Raw genomic sequence first — 12,500 nt, 5'->3', positions numbered from 1 at the left:
TTCCTGGACCCGTCTTGATGACACCAGAATTGCTTTAACAACATTACAGAACTGGAAAAAAATTAAACAATTACTGGTTAGCATGTTAAAAGACGCTAGTGGTCACCATCTGCAAAAAAAATGCTAGCTTGGGATTGCGATTAATCAAGGTCAACTAGCATACATATTTTTCTGGAACATTTGAACTATGAAACCTATTCTAAAAATTAAAATGCAATATACAGTAAAGTCTCGTTATATCGATATCGGATATATCGATAGTCCCGGTTATATCGATACTATTTCTATGCACGCACAGAGAAAATTACATGCAAACAGGGTCGGATATAGCGATAGTCCCGGTTATATCGATATTTTTTCGGACTCCCTTGAATATCGATATAACGAGACTTTACTGTATTAGCAATAAATCTTTTTTCCAAGAAATATTGACCAGAAAAAAAGAAAAGTATACATATTTTTAAAATGATGATGATGATGATGATGATGATGATGATTATTATTATTATTATTATTATTATTATTATTATTATTATTATTATTATTATTATTATTATTATTATATTAGACTAAGCAAAGCAATACCCATACACATTTGCAGTTCGTCATTGACAAAATTTCCTATTCCCGGATTTTTTGGGAGGAAGAATCCTTCCATAATTCTCTGATCAAGGTCAAGCGACTACCATCTTGTGACATCTAAGGGCAATGATTAATCTGATATTTTTAAAATGGATACTGAAACCATTTCATCCTTTTCAAGTATGCAATAAAAGGATTGGACTTTTCACCCTCGAACACGTGTGTCACTTTTTAAATGGAGTGGATTAGGTTTCCTGATTTTCAAGCCTATTGCTTTACAAAGCCCACCACCCCACCCCCCCTACCCACCCTCCGCCTTTGTCCGAGTCGTTTGATGTCAAGGACCCAACGAGTCGATGTCGTTCTGAGCTTTGTTCTTTGAATAAGTGCCCCTAAGCGACGCAACAGTGAGAAAGGACTATGTATATGCTAAAATCATCCATTTCCCATTTGTAAAACATGTTACACACTCGCACAATTTAAAGGACAACCGACATCACTTTTTTGTTTCCTAACTAACATCAGAAAAAGGTTTTGTAGCATCTAAAATACCCAAAACACGCAGTATGATATTTTTATTCAAATGTAAAACACCAATAATAATAATGACTTAAAATGTTCACCGTCCAGTTATGAATATGATTCAAATAGTTCTGAAGAGGAAAGCACAAATGTTTGCAATCGATTAAAGAAGTCCTTCCGTGTCATTTCGAGGCAACATTGGGGGGAAATGTATCACCAAAAAAGAGGCACAAAATGGCGACCTCCTGTGGCCACCTCCGTTTCCACAGGCTGATAAATTCCTTATATGGAGCTTGGACGCCCTCTTCTGGTGGCTTTTGGGTGCAACACGAGGTCCCCAGACCAAACAAGTACAGCAAAATGCATTGACGTGATGGAAGGACTGCAACAATGTGTCCTTTTTTTGGTCAGGGGCGTTCCTTCAGTGACATCACGTACTGACTCGTCACCAAACTCAAAAACAAGACTTCATGAATATTCAGTGTGAGTCTTAAAACGTAAAATATAGCTATATTCGGTGGAATCTTTGTAAATTACGCTCAGTAGAAGTCATTTGAAGCCATTTTACAAATTATGGACACAACTTGTCCGGAGACGTCGGTTGTCCTTTAAGCGGAGCAGTGAAAATAGGCAAAAAGATACCAGGAGTGGGGTTTGAACCCACGAGGACTACTGTCCATTGGATCTTAAGTCCAACGCCTTAACCACTCGGCCATCCTGGTGATGTGCTAGGTAAGCAGTCGCGTTTTGAGTGTAGGTTGTGCCATTGCTTACCTTGCTAGCTTCTTTCTTCCATTCTTTGGGGCAGTACTTGGATAGTTTCTGATCCAGTTCCATGTAAATGTGTTCATTATCTGCAGAGAAGAAAGGCACATTTTCAGTTGACAGGCTTACCCTGGATGTTTTATTGTGAATTATGTTTCGCAATATGGAGCAAGAATCCTCTGGGATGTAATATGAAACGTCACAACTGAAAAAGGAATTTAAATACATAAATAAACAAACTGAGTAGTGTGGTTTTCTATTTATTTATTTACTTTTTTTTTTTTACCTTTTCACCGCCCCACCCTCTTTCAAATTGCTGCTGTGGACTGCAAATTTCCTCATTGTGGGATTATAAAAGGCTTTCTGATTTATTTATTTATTTTCATATATATTTTGGTGTTTTTTGTTTATTTATTAGTTTTATTTATGTAATTTATTTGTGTACTTTACTACATTTATTATTTTTATTGATTTATTTGTGAGTTTATTTATTTATTTTATTTATTTCCATATATAATCCATTTCATTACCAAGCGCCTTTCAAAACTCTCAAGGTCACTTTACAGTCACAGGATACAGTTTTTCTGTGTGTGAGCAGTGGCAGCCACACGCGCAAGCGTTCCCTCAACCTGGAAGCAACTCAAATAGATAGAAAGCTAGCTAATATATAGCTCATAGCTAGTCAGATAGATAGCTAATATATAGCCAGCTAGACAGATAGCAAATATCTGTGTTCATGTATTCATGTACAGTAAAGTCTTGTTATATCGATATTCTCGGGAGTGGGAAAAAATATCGATATAACCGGACTATCGATATATCCGATCCTGCAGCATGTAAATTTTCTCCTTGCGTTCATAGAAATAGTATCGTAATAAGCAGTACTATCGATATAACCGATATCGATATAACGAGACTTTACTGAATGTATGTATTTGTTTATTAGTTTTATTTATTTGTGTATTTATCTATTTATATATTTATTTATGTGTCTGTTTACTTATTTATTTTTATTGTATTTATTGTATTTATTTATGTATGTATGTATGCATTTATTGATTTTATTTTGGTAGGGGAACATCTTGTCCTTGTCCAATGGATAAAAAGTCCTTTTTATTCAACAAACGAGACTAATAAAGGCAAATCCAAGCCAATCCAATCCAAACAATTGTGGAAAGCAGTGCTAAAAAAAAAAATTATACTAATTATGTGAGAGTGCCGATTAATAAAAAAAAAAACTGTTGGTTCAAACAGAAAAAAAAGTTGAGGGCTTCAAAATGAATTGCGCATACGGAGCGACAAATTGCATACGGAGCGACAAATTGTGGGCCACAAGGTGGGCTTGGGGGAAGTGTGGCCGAGGGGGGCGACGGGTGTCACAAAAGCAACCGGGTGGCCGCTGTTTGCCTTGGCGATTTCACGGCGTTCAGACAAACACTTGAGGAATGTCCCACAATCAGACCCGTCGGCTCTGAGCCAGCGCACCGGTTTGGCCCCTCATTGGCTCATCTGGAGACCAGCTGTCCCAAAAAAAAAAAAAAAACTTTTTGCAACTCCTTCCGCAGTTGCCTGCCAGCGTCATGTGTCTGCACACGCACACACGCCGTGACTCACGCGACCCTACACAATGGAGCCAGTCAGGATGAAGCGGTTTGGGTTCACGGAGACCTGCATGTCATCTAGGTGAGACATGCTACGTTTCAGGCCTCATTGCGCTTTTCCCCATCCAAGAAGCAGAAATGCTAGGCTGCAAATTCTTTTCAACACATCTGCGGTCACAATAGAGGCATGAACACCCCCCTCCGCGAGCAGCCTGAAAAGAATCCGGTGAGTCCAAAGACTTGTGACACTGAATAGTGGACTCACTTTGAACAACACTGAGTCCGAAGAGGTGACAGTCTTTCAGCCTCAGGAGGTCACACACCTGGACCAACAACTCCTGGCACAGAGTCCTCACCTGAGAAGGAGAAAAAGGTAGGAAAACCACATTGACGAGTGAAGTTACATATATGGACTATTAAGTGGCGTTAAAAAAAAATTCCTTGTGGTGTAAAGAAAACATTCTGGTTGCTACACGGACACTGATGAAAAGGTTTCTTCAGCCGTCATTTGTACTTCTTTGAAGGTGTCGGACGTTTCGCTTCTCATCCGAGATGCTTCGTCAGCGAACAAAAATTTGCTGGTAAAATTAGCCATCTGTAAATTTTAGTTCGCTGCCGAAGCTTCTTGGATGAGAAGCAAAACGTCCGACACCTTCAAAGAAGTACAGATGACAGCTGAAGAAACCTTTTCAGTGATGGACCACTACTGTACAACTGAGAGCTTACACGGACCTACACCGACACTGGACAAACGCTTCTCAAAGGTCCGAGTTGCTGAATTATCAAGTGACCTTTGCTGCCACACCGGCGACGTGACATCAAAGTGTATCACAGTACCAAAAAATGGTATCATCTGGACCTCAAAATACTGCCTGTCAGGTGTGGGAGTCAAACCCTCACTCGCATGAGTAACTGCGACCCAAGCGCTAGCTAGTTGCGAAGAATCGCCCTTAAAAAAATCCAAATATGTTCACCGCGACGATATCGAGAACCAATCAGGAGGGATGTTACACTCACGGTGACGATGATGTTGAGTGTGTCGTCATTGGGCAGAAAGACACAGACACAGCGGCGATCCTGCATGGCTTTGTTGTTGTGGAAGCTCACTTTGTTCATCTTCGTGTGAACCCCCTACCCCCAGTCCTCCACCAACGGTGGCCCGCTACCACCGCCACCAACGCGTCGACTTCAGTCGCGCTTCAGCAGTCACCTGGGAGAGGACCATGGAGATCATCCAGTTGCGTTCGGGGCCCACTGTGGAGACAAACCGGATGTGAAACGATAGGACGAAAGAAGGTTGCAGAATGAACGAATCAATACAATACATACATATTGATTTATATAGCGCTTTAACAACAGCGGAAACTGTAACAAAGCGCTTAACATGGACTACTAACACATACAGGAAAATAAAGCAGTCACAAAGATAGTAGAAAGCACCCGGGAGTAAAACTATGATAACATCGGAATCATGCAGAGTCGAATCCCAAACAGTACAAGTGAGTTTTGACACGGGTTTTAAAGATGGGCAGTGAGGGTTCTTGACGAATGTTCAGTGGCAGGTCATTCCAGAGAGTAAGACCAGCAACGGAAAAGGCTCGATCCTCCGCTGAGACTCCGTTTAGTTTTTGGCATACCTAAAAACGTCTGGTCAGCAGACCTGAGGCACCGGGAAGGTTTGTAGGGGAGGATGCGCTCGGAGACGCCATTTAAAGACTTGAAGAGAACTTTGTGGGAGCATTTTTGGCACACACTGCAGAGGGTGTCTGAAAGATTGCAATGTGCTTTGTGGGGACTTTTTAGGGTTCGAGTCGCACCTCATGGGGGCCAGCGTGAAAATCCTCAGGTAAGACAAAAGAAGGACACGGTACAATTGATGCATCGACACTTCTTTCGGCTGAAAGTCATTCACCTTGTGATTTGCAACAGATTGGGAAGTTTGAGGACAGATCAAATTACAGGCCGCAGAAGAGGCATTAGCCTTTGAAAAGAAAGCAGCTGACGGGACAAACACAGCGGTTGAAATGAGGACCAAATTCCAATGGTAAAACGTGTGAAGAGACATATTCACTGTGGGACAGACAAGGGCGACCGTTTGTAGCGTTGCCATGCCATGGGAGTTTGTTACCGTAAATTTACACACATGGATGATTGCGGTTTTACGAACAGGCTAAACGGCAGCTCCTGGTGTGAGGTTAACGAGAAGGGAGCTACTTCTCATGACCAACGTTAGAAACGCCAGAGGGCTCTACATCTGCGGCATCAATTGGGTTAACCTCCCACTTTTGATATGATGGGAGTGGGGGGATTCAAATGTCATTGTTCTCGCAGGACAATGGGAACTCATTCTTTCTGAATCTACAGACCAGTGGTTCTTGCTCTTGTTGGAGGCCCCGAACACCACGAGTTTCATATGTTCATTCATCAAAAACCCTGTTTTCAATGACTGTCCCCACTAACTGCAGACTAGACTGAGGGGTGGACCTCTGCGGCGGAGGATCCACCGAACCCTTCAGACAGACTCACCAAACCCCTAGGGTTTATTCGAACCCAGTTTAAGAACCACTGCGAGAGACGATTTTCAGCGGGTAAAATTGGGAATGCAAGCAAAAGGTGATTTTTGTCAAGCCGGCGTGGGTCGATTCCCACTTGGTGTCCTCGTTCAGCAGTCTTGTGATCGACTTGTGAGTAGTCCAGGTCTTCCGAGATATAATAATAGCTTTGGAGAAAATCAATGTTTATTCATCAAACCATTCTTCTTTTTTGGGTAAGGCAATTGAGAACGTAGATGGTTGAGAAAGTCAAGTGTACTTTGTGGGGACGTCCTCGGGAACCGAGTGTTCTTTGTGTGGATTACATTGAGGATCGGTTGCGCAATTCAGGAAGTCGGTTGTAATCAATATTGTATTTAGAAAAAGACTTTGTTGAGACTTTTTGAATTGTACTTGGTGGAAACTGGTAAATCTGGATTAGTGGTTCTTAAACAGGTTTCGATCAAACCCTAGGGGTTTGGTGAGTCGGTCCCAGGGGTTCGGTTGATCCGCCGCCGCAGAGGTCCACCCCTCAGTCTCGTCTGCAATTAGTGGGCACAGTCATTGAAAGAAGGGTTCGGTGAATGAGCATAACAAACTGGTGGGGTTCGGTGCCTCCAACAAGATTAAGAACCACTGATCTAGATCCAGTAGAAGTTTCCTCGAAAAACTACTGTGCTATCCGTTCTTGTGTGGCCCCTAAAAAAACACGGAGGACAGCGGTTTGAGGTGAGTCAGCTCAATGGCGATTAAGTCATCTTCTAATGCGTTTAAACATCTGCGCAGGAGACCACAGAAGGCCATGAAAACCCTGCCGACCAATTAGGGCGACCGAAGGAGAGTGGCAGATAATCACATTAGCGGCGCGCGTAAAAGCGTGATGCAACACCGGCAGCGGGGTCATCACACAAAAGAGCGGCCAACTGAGCCTTTTCAACCACGCAAACAGAGATTCTGTCAACGTGGCAAACCTCTCGGCATTAGAAATCCCACAAAAGGGATTCGGTGAGCGAGAGAGAAGGCCTCTCTCTCAAACGATCTAGCTCTCAGATTTGAAAAACAGGATGAGCGGCCGGGTACGCTGCTGAGCTGAATTGCGAGATAAAAGGAAAACTTCCTCAGCTTTGGAGATTTAAAGAAATAGAAGAAAAAGAATTACCAGAGGAGGCTATCGAAGCGCGGCAGGTTGAGGAAGTGTCAATGGCGAATAAAAAGAGTTCAAAGGCAAGGGCCGTGAAAAAAAAAATGTAAACGTGCTGCAGTCAGGAGAATTCCTCACTCACATCTGCTTCTCATTCCGACAATGGCAACCATTGATTCGAGGTGCAGAGCCCACAAAGTGCATTCCTTGTTAGTGTCCCACAAGTGTCTAAATACCATAACTACATAATAAATGGCCAACTGACGCTCAACCCGACTCAATTTACAGAGTAGGGACGGTACAGAGCAAATGAACGGAAGGCAGTTTACAAGGTCTATGTGATTTGGAAAGGTCCTCCTGAACTAAGTAAAAGATGCAGAAAAGGACGTCTTCAATCGCTGGAGGAGGAAGGCCTATTTCCGATCTGCGGATACCACGATATATCACGCCTGCGGACGTGTTTAAAGGGCTTTCTTTGAAAGGTCGCGACTTATTCCCACGGCCAGGAGAGCTGTTTATCCAGCCGCTGAGCTTGACGACCGGTCTCTAAATCACAGCGGTCACACGGCGGTTTTTAGCCTTGACGCCCGGTGATGCTTTAGGCTAGCTCCTTCTTCCCTTCCCACCGTAAAGCCGTACGTCAGTAAGGCTTTGAGTCAGGGATATAAACAGGAAAAAAAGACTTCTAAGGAGGCAACGCTGGGGGAATGTCATTGAGTAAACATATCCCAGTGTGGATTGCGCTAGCATACGGATTAGCAAAAAGTGCTTGTCAAAAAATCAGTCAGTGTTTCTTTTGCTGGATAATTTGCAGCTTACGGATTTGCTGCTGTGTCACAAACTTGCTTCCGTCGGTCCACTTCATGGTTTCTTCTATCAACTGTGACCAGTCTGAAGCGAACCATGATGTTCAAATCATGGTCTGGACACGTAACGGTCATTTTTAGGGGGGGTACAACCTACAGGTTGTTTGATGAGCCAAGAAACTGACTCTTATAAGTCTTAGTGGACCCCTAAGACTTATAAGAATCAGTTTTTAGACACATTTGCTTCAAGAAGACACATGACACATCCTTTCGTCAGAATTCAAAACAGGTCTGATCCATACTGGATGATCGATTGATTTACTGGGACGCAGGTTGTTCAAAGAACGACCTCGCCGATGCGTAACGCTTCCTTTAAGCTTACGGCTGTGAAGAAAGACGAGAACATGAGCAGAATCGTCCTCTGAAGTGGAACAAAATAAGAGCCCAGGGGAAAGCAATCACGGAGTCAATGGTGCCGAACATTGGTGCCCATTTAAAGGTTGTAAAAGTACCGGTAGTAACTTATCCTTCACGGAAATGTTTAAGTAGAGGTAAGTACTTCCAAGACGCAAATTTTTCCGCCGTATGATGACGAACCCCCCGAATGTGAAGCACAACTTTCCATGATCTGGATGGAAACGGTCACGGTAAGATCGTATTCGGAATCGCACGAACAGTCGCAGCCATCGTTCTCTCCGACCGCGATCTGTGAACATGGTGGACGTCAGCGCCAACAGAGTCAACTCTTGTCACTAACAATAGCTTAGAGGACAACCGACACCTCCGGACAAGTTGCGTTCATGATTTGTAAAATCACTTCAAATGACTTCTACTGAGCGCATTTAAGACTGGCGCTGAATATTCAGGAAGTCTTGTTTTCGAGTTGATGACGATGCCCTAAGTGTCATCACGGAGGGAACGCCCCTGATCGAGAAAGCGACGCACAATGCATTTTGGGTACTTTTCTTCGTCTGAAAACACGGTGTTGATCGCAAAATGACATGGAAGGACTTCTTTAATCGATTGCAAACATTTATGCTTTCCTCTTCAGAACTATTGGAGTCATATTCATAACTGGATGAGTAACAAGAAAGCATTTCTCCAAATGTGAAGGAACTGTTTTGATTCTCGAGTAAGGCGAGACGTCTTGGCGTGACGTCACGAACAAGGGGGCGGGACCTTCTGAAACTGAAACTTTCTGAGGTCATTTTGAAGTAGTTTCGGGACACTTTTATTGACACTTTTATTGATGTTTTGCATTTGACTAAAAATATCAGCCTGCATGCGTGTTTTGGGTATTTTAAATGCTATAAAACGTTTTTCTGATGTCAGTTCGGAAACAAAAAAACGGTGTCGCTTGTCCTTTAAGCGAGTGAAATCTCTGCCCCCCTTTTTGGCGATGGCTTGTGACAAGTCTTTTCTTGAATAAACAAAAAACGGCATACCTTTGTTCGTGAGTGGCTGCCCCGCATGCGGCTTGAACTGAAGCGCAAAGGCATTCGCGCATGCAAATCGGGACACAAGTGGACATGCCAGAACACACCCGGCTCCCCGCCCGGCGCTTAAGCTCGAACCCCGCGTGAGTAATTCCCCAACACGCCGCAGAGACGTCAACCCGGCCATTACGTGTGCTCGAAATAGAGCACGACAGCTTTTAAGAAGAGGGTTAAGACGCGAGCTGCAATTACGGCACCGCTTCGCTTGTTTTGATCCAAGCTTGCGTTCGGATAGTTTGCTGCAGATTCCCAGTGTGGCGTTTTCATACCTGGGAGAGGTTTCGCTACCCAGCAAAAGTTTGTGCACATCTAGGTGGTGGGCAGGGTGCAAAGGGTCCAGTAGGATTTTCCGTGCCCTTGTTTTCGATTCTTGCAAGTACAGTAAAGTCTCGTTATATCGATATTCAAGGGAGTCCGAAAAATATCGATATAACCGGGACTATCGATATATCAGACCCTGTTTGCATGTAATTTTCTCCGTGCGTGCATAGAAATAGTATCGATATAACCGGGACTATCGATATATCCGATATCGATATAACGAGACTTTACTGTATTTTTTTTCCCGCCGTCTTCATTGAACAATTAATGACAATGATGCCTTGACTTCAGTGTTTATTTGGATTAGTAAACATGGTTGCAACCCAAATCACGTATTTTAAATCAACTTTGTTCGTTTAAAATGAATGAAAATGCAGTTGATCTGTACCAACGAAAATACATGACCTTAAATGAAATGTATTATTATTATTATTATTATTATCCTTTTCTATCTATTAGCTATCTATTCACTATCTAACTGGCTGGCTATCTAGCTAGGTATCTGTTAGATAGCTAGCTTTCTATCTATTTGAGTTACTTCCGGGTTGAGTGAACATTGGCGTGTGTGGTTGCCGCTGCTCACCCGCATAAAAACTTATCATGTAAAGTGACCTTGAGAGTTTCGAAAGGCGCTTAGAAATGAAATGTATTATTATTATTATTACAGTAAAGTCTCGTTATATCGATATCGGATATATCGATAGTCCCGGTTATATCGATACTATTTCTATGCACGCACGGAGAAAATTACATGCAAACAGGGTCGGATATATTGATAGTCCCGGTTATATCGATATTTTTTCGGACTCCCTTGAATATCGATATAACGAGACTTTACTGTATTACTATTATTATTATTATTATTATTATTACATCTGCAAGAATCGGGAATGTTTCAAAAGATAGACGGAATGCGTAAGAGCATACAGCTCCGTGCGTCCTTCCTGGTCGGCGGCCAGCGAATGAATCTATCAGCCAGTCACATCGACAGAAGGCTGACCTCAATGGAAGGAAAAGCCATCTTGAAAGAAAAAAAAACGAGCAAGACGCGAGGAATAAATGTCTTACAAAGAGGTCCACTTACCCACTTCCTTGAAAAGACCCGAGCGAAGTGGGTTGGAGGGGGGGTTGACAAACACAATCTCAGGAAGGAGAGACAAATGCAGGAAGAAGTGAGCCATTTTTTTTTAGGACATTGCGGCAAACGAGATTCAGAAACAGTGTTGAGCCAGCGTATTATTAAAGTCACTCATGTTTCTCAGTTCATTGGATGACTATGCAATTTGATTTATTTATCTATTAATTTACTTACCGGTATTTATACATTCGTTCATTTCTTTATTTGTCTATTTATGTTTGTGTTTATTTGTTTGTTTCTTTATAACTGATTCACTGCCAGACGCGTGTAAAAATGTGTCCACTCCAGTGCCAGGGTTTTTGTCATCGTCACTCGAATGCTAGGACCCACAGAATATTGAGTTTTAGTACTACATAAACATTTAATGCAGCGTTAGAAACCTTAGACTCTCTTCTTTCATCAGAAAAAACTGTTAATTCGTAAATTATATTGGTCTGGAGTTATATGAGCTTGAAATGAGGGTCGGTGTCCAAAATACAATGCAATAATAATAATAATAATAATAATAATAATAATAATAATAATAATACGTTTAATTCATAAGCGCCTTTCAAAACTGTCAAGGTGACTTAACAGTCACATGATACGTTTTTTCTGTGGGTGAGCAGTGGCAGCCGCACGCGTCAGCGTTCACTCAACCCGGAAGTAACTAGAGAACTATAGAAAATAGATATAGAGCAAATAGATAGTTAATAGGTACTGAATAGATAGCAAATAGCTAGTGAATAGATAGCTATTAGCTAGCGAATAGATAGCTAATAGCTAGCGAATAGATAACTATAGTTAACATATAGCTAATAAATACAGTAGCTAGCCAAATAGCGGATAGCCAGCTAGATAACAAGATAGCCAGATTTTCAAGAATGAATGAGGTCAACTGAAGACGCATAGCATATATATATAGGGCCAGTGTTACCAGCACATTTTTTGTTAGTTGACGAAGCTTTTCGGATGATGAGCGAAACGTCCGACACCTTCAAAGAAGTCCAGAGGACGGCTGAAGAAACCTTTTCATCCATGAACGCTAACCAAACAATAGCGCCGACATCCACTAAAACGCGAACGGTGATTCAAATCCATCCGAAGAAATTTAATGAGGACTTTTTACGCCATTAGCTTCCTGCATTCCAACCATTCATCTCAATGAGTCATCAAAACACCGAACGGGTGACCATCCTAATACTCACATTTCCTCCTTGTTTCCTATTGACATAGGATTCATCCTGTCCAGACACACGTATAAAAAAACTTTTTTTTTTTTTTACAGATTTTGGGAATGAGATTGATAATATCCAAAAGTTATTATGCAAGATATGAAAAGCAAGAACACAGTGAGCGCACCGCCTAGTTATTACTCCCGTCTTGTCGTGTCCTAACCTGTCCTGTGCAACTGCTACGTAGTTATTGCCTCTACTACTGTTGTGTCACGAGTCAAAATGGCATCTTTTAAACTATAATAATAATACTTAATATATTATTCTACGTATAATGCATTCTAACAATGTAGAAACAATTTCTTGAGGAATGAAAACTCTTATTGTTTTAATTCGAAGGCACACGCGACTAACAGAGGGACAGAAATGTCTGTAACGCAACC

At 42.0% G+C, this 12,500-nt stretch overlaps 1 protein-coding gene and 1 non-coding gene across 3 annotated transcripts in view; both read right to left on the bottom strand.

The window, feature by feature from the left end:
• Positions 1-12,500, bottom strand: part of frmd6 (FERM domain containing 6) — a 23,249-nt gene that overhangs the window by 8,844 nt on the left and 1,905 nt on the right. The window contains exons 2-5 of one of the 2 annotated variants that reach the window (XM_089005095.1): positions 10,850-10,907; positions 4,488-4,724; positions 3,736-3,826; positions 1,879-1,958 (exon numbers count right to left, since the gene is read on the bottom strand). In XM_089005095.1, the coding sequence (XP_088861221.1) occupies positions 1,879-1,958; positions 3,736-3,826; positions 4,488-4,586 (270 nt within the window). In that variant the 5' untranslated portion in view covers positions 4,587-4,724; positions 10,850-10,907. The remainder of the gene's footprint in view (positions 1-1,878; positions 1,959-3,735; positions 3,827-4,487; positions 4,725-10,849; positions 10,908-12,500) is intronic. The other variant, XM_089005094.1, reaches the window with a different exon arrangement.
• trnal-uaa (transfer RNA leucine (anticodon UAA)) lies at positions 1,744-1,826 on the bottom strand. Its single transcript has one exon. It is a non-coding gene; the product is annotated as a tRNA-Leu (tRNA).

Source organism: Hippocampus bargibanti, linkage group LG09 (assembly GCF_051943395.1).
Source record: "Hippocampus bargibanti isolate YZ-2025 linkage group LG09, ASM5194339v1, whole genome shotgun sequence".
Lineage (NCBI taxonomy): Eukaryota > Metazoa > Chordata > Actinopteri > Syngnathiformes > Syngnathidae > Hippocampus > Hippocampus bargibanti.
The sequence above is the reverse complement of the archived record's forward strand: the minus strand, read 5'-3'. Positions and strand labels throughout refer to the sequence as shown.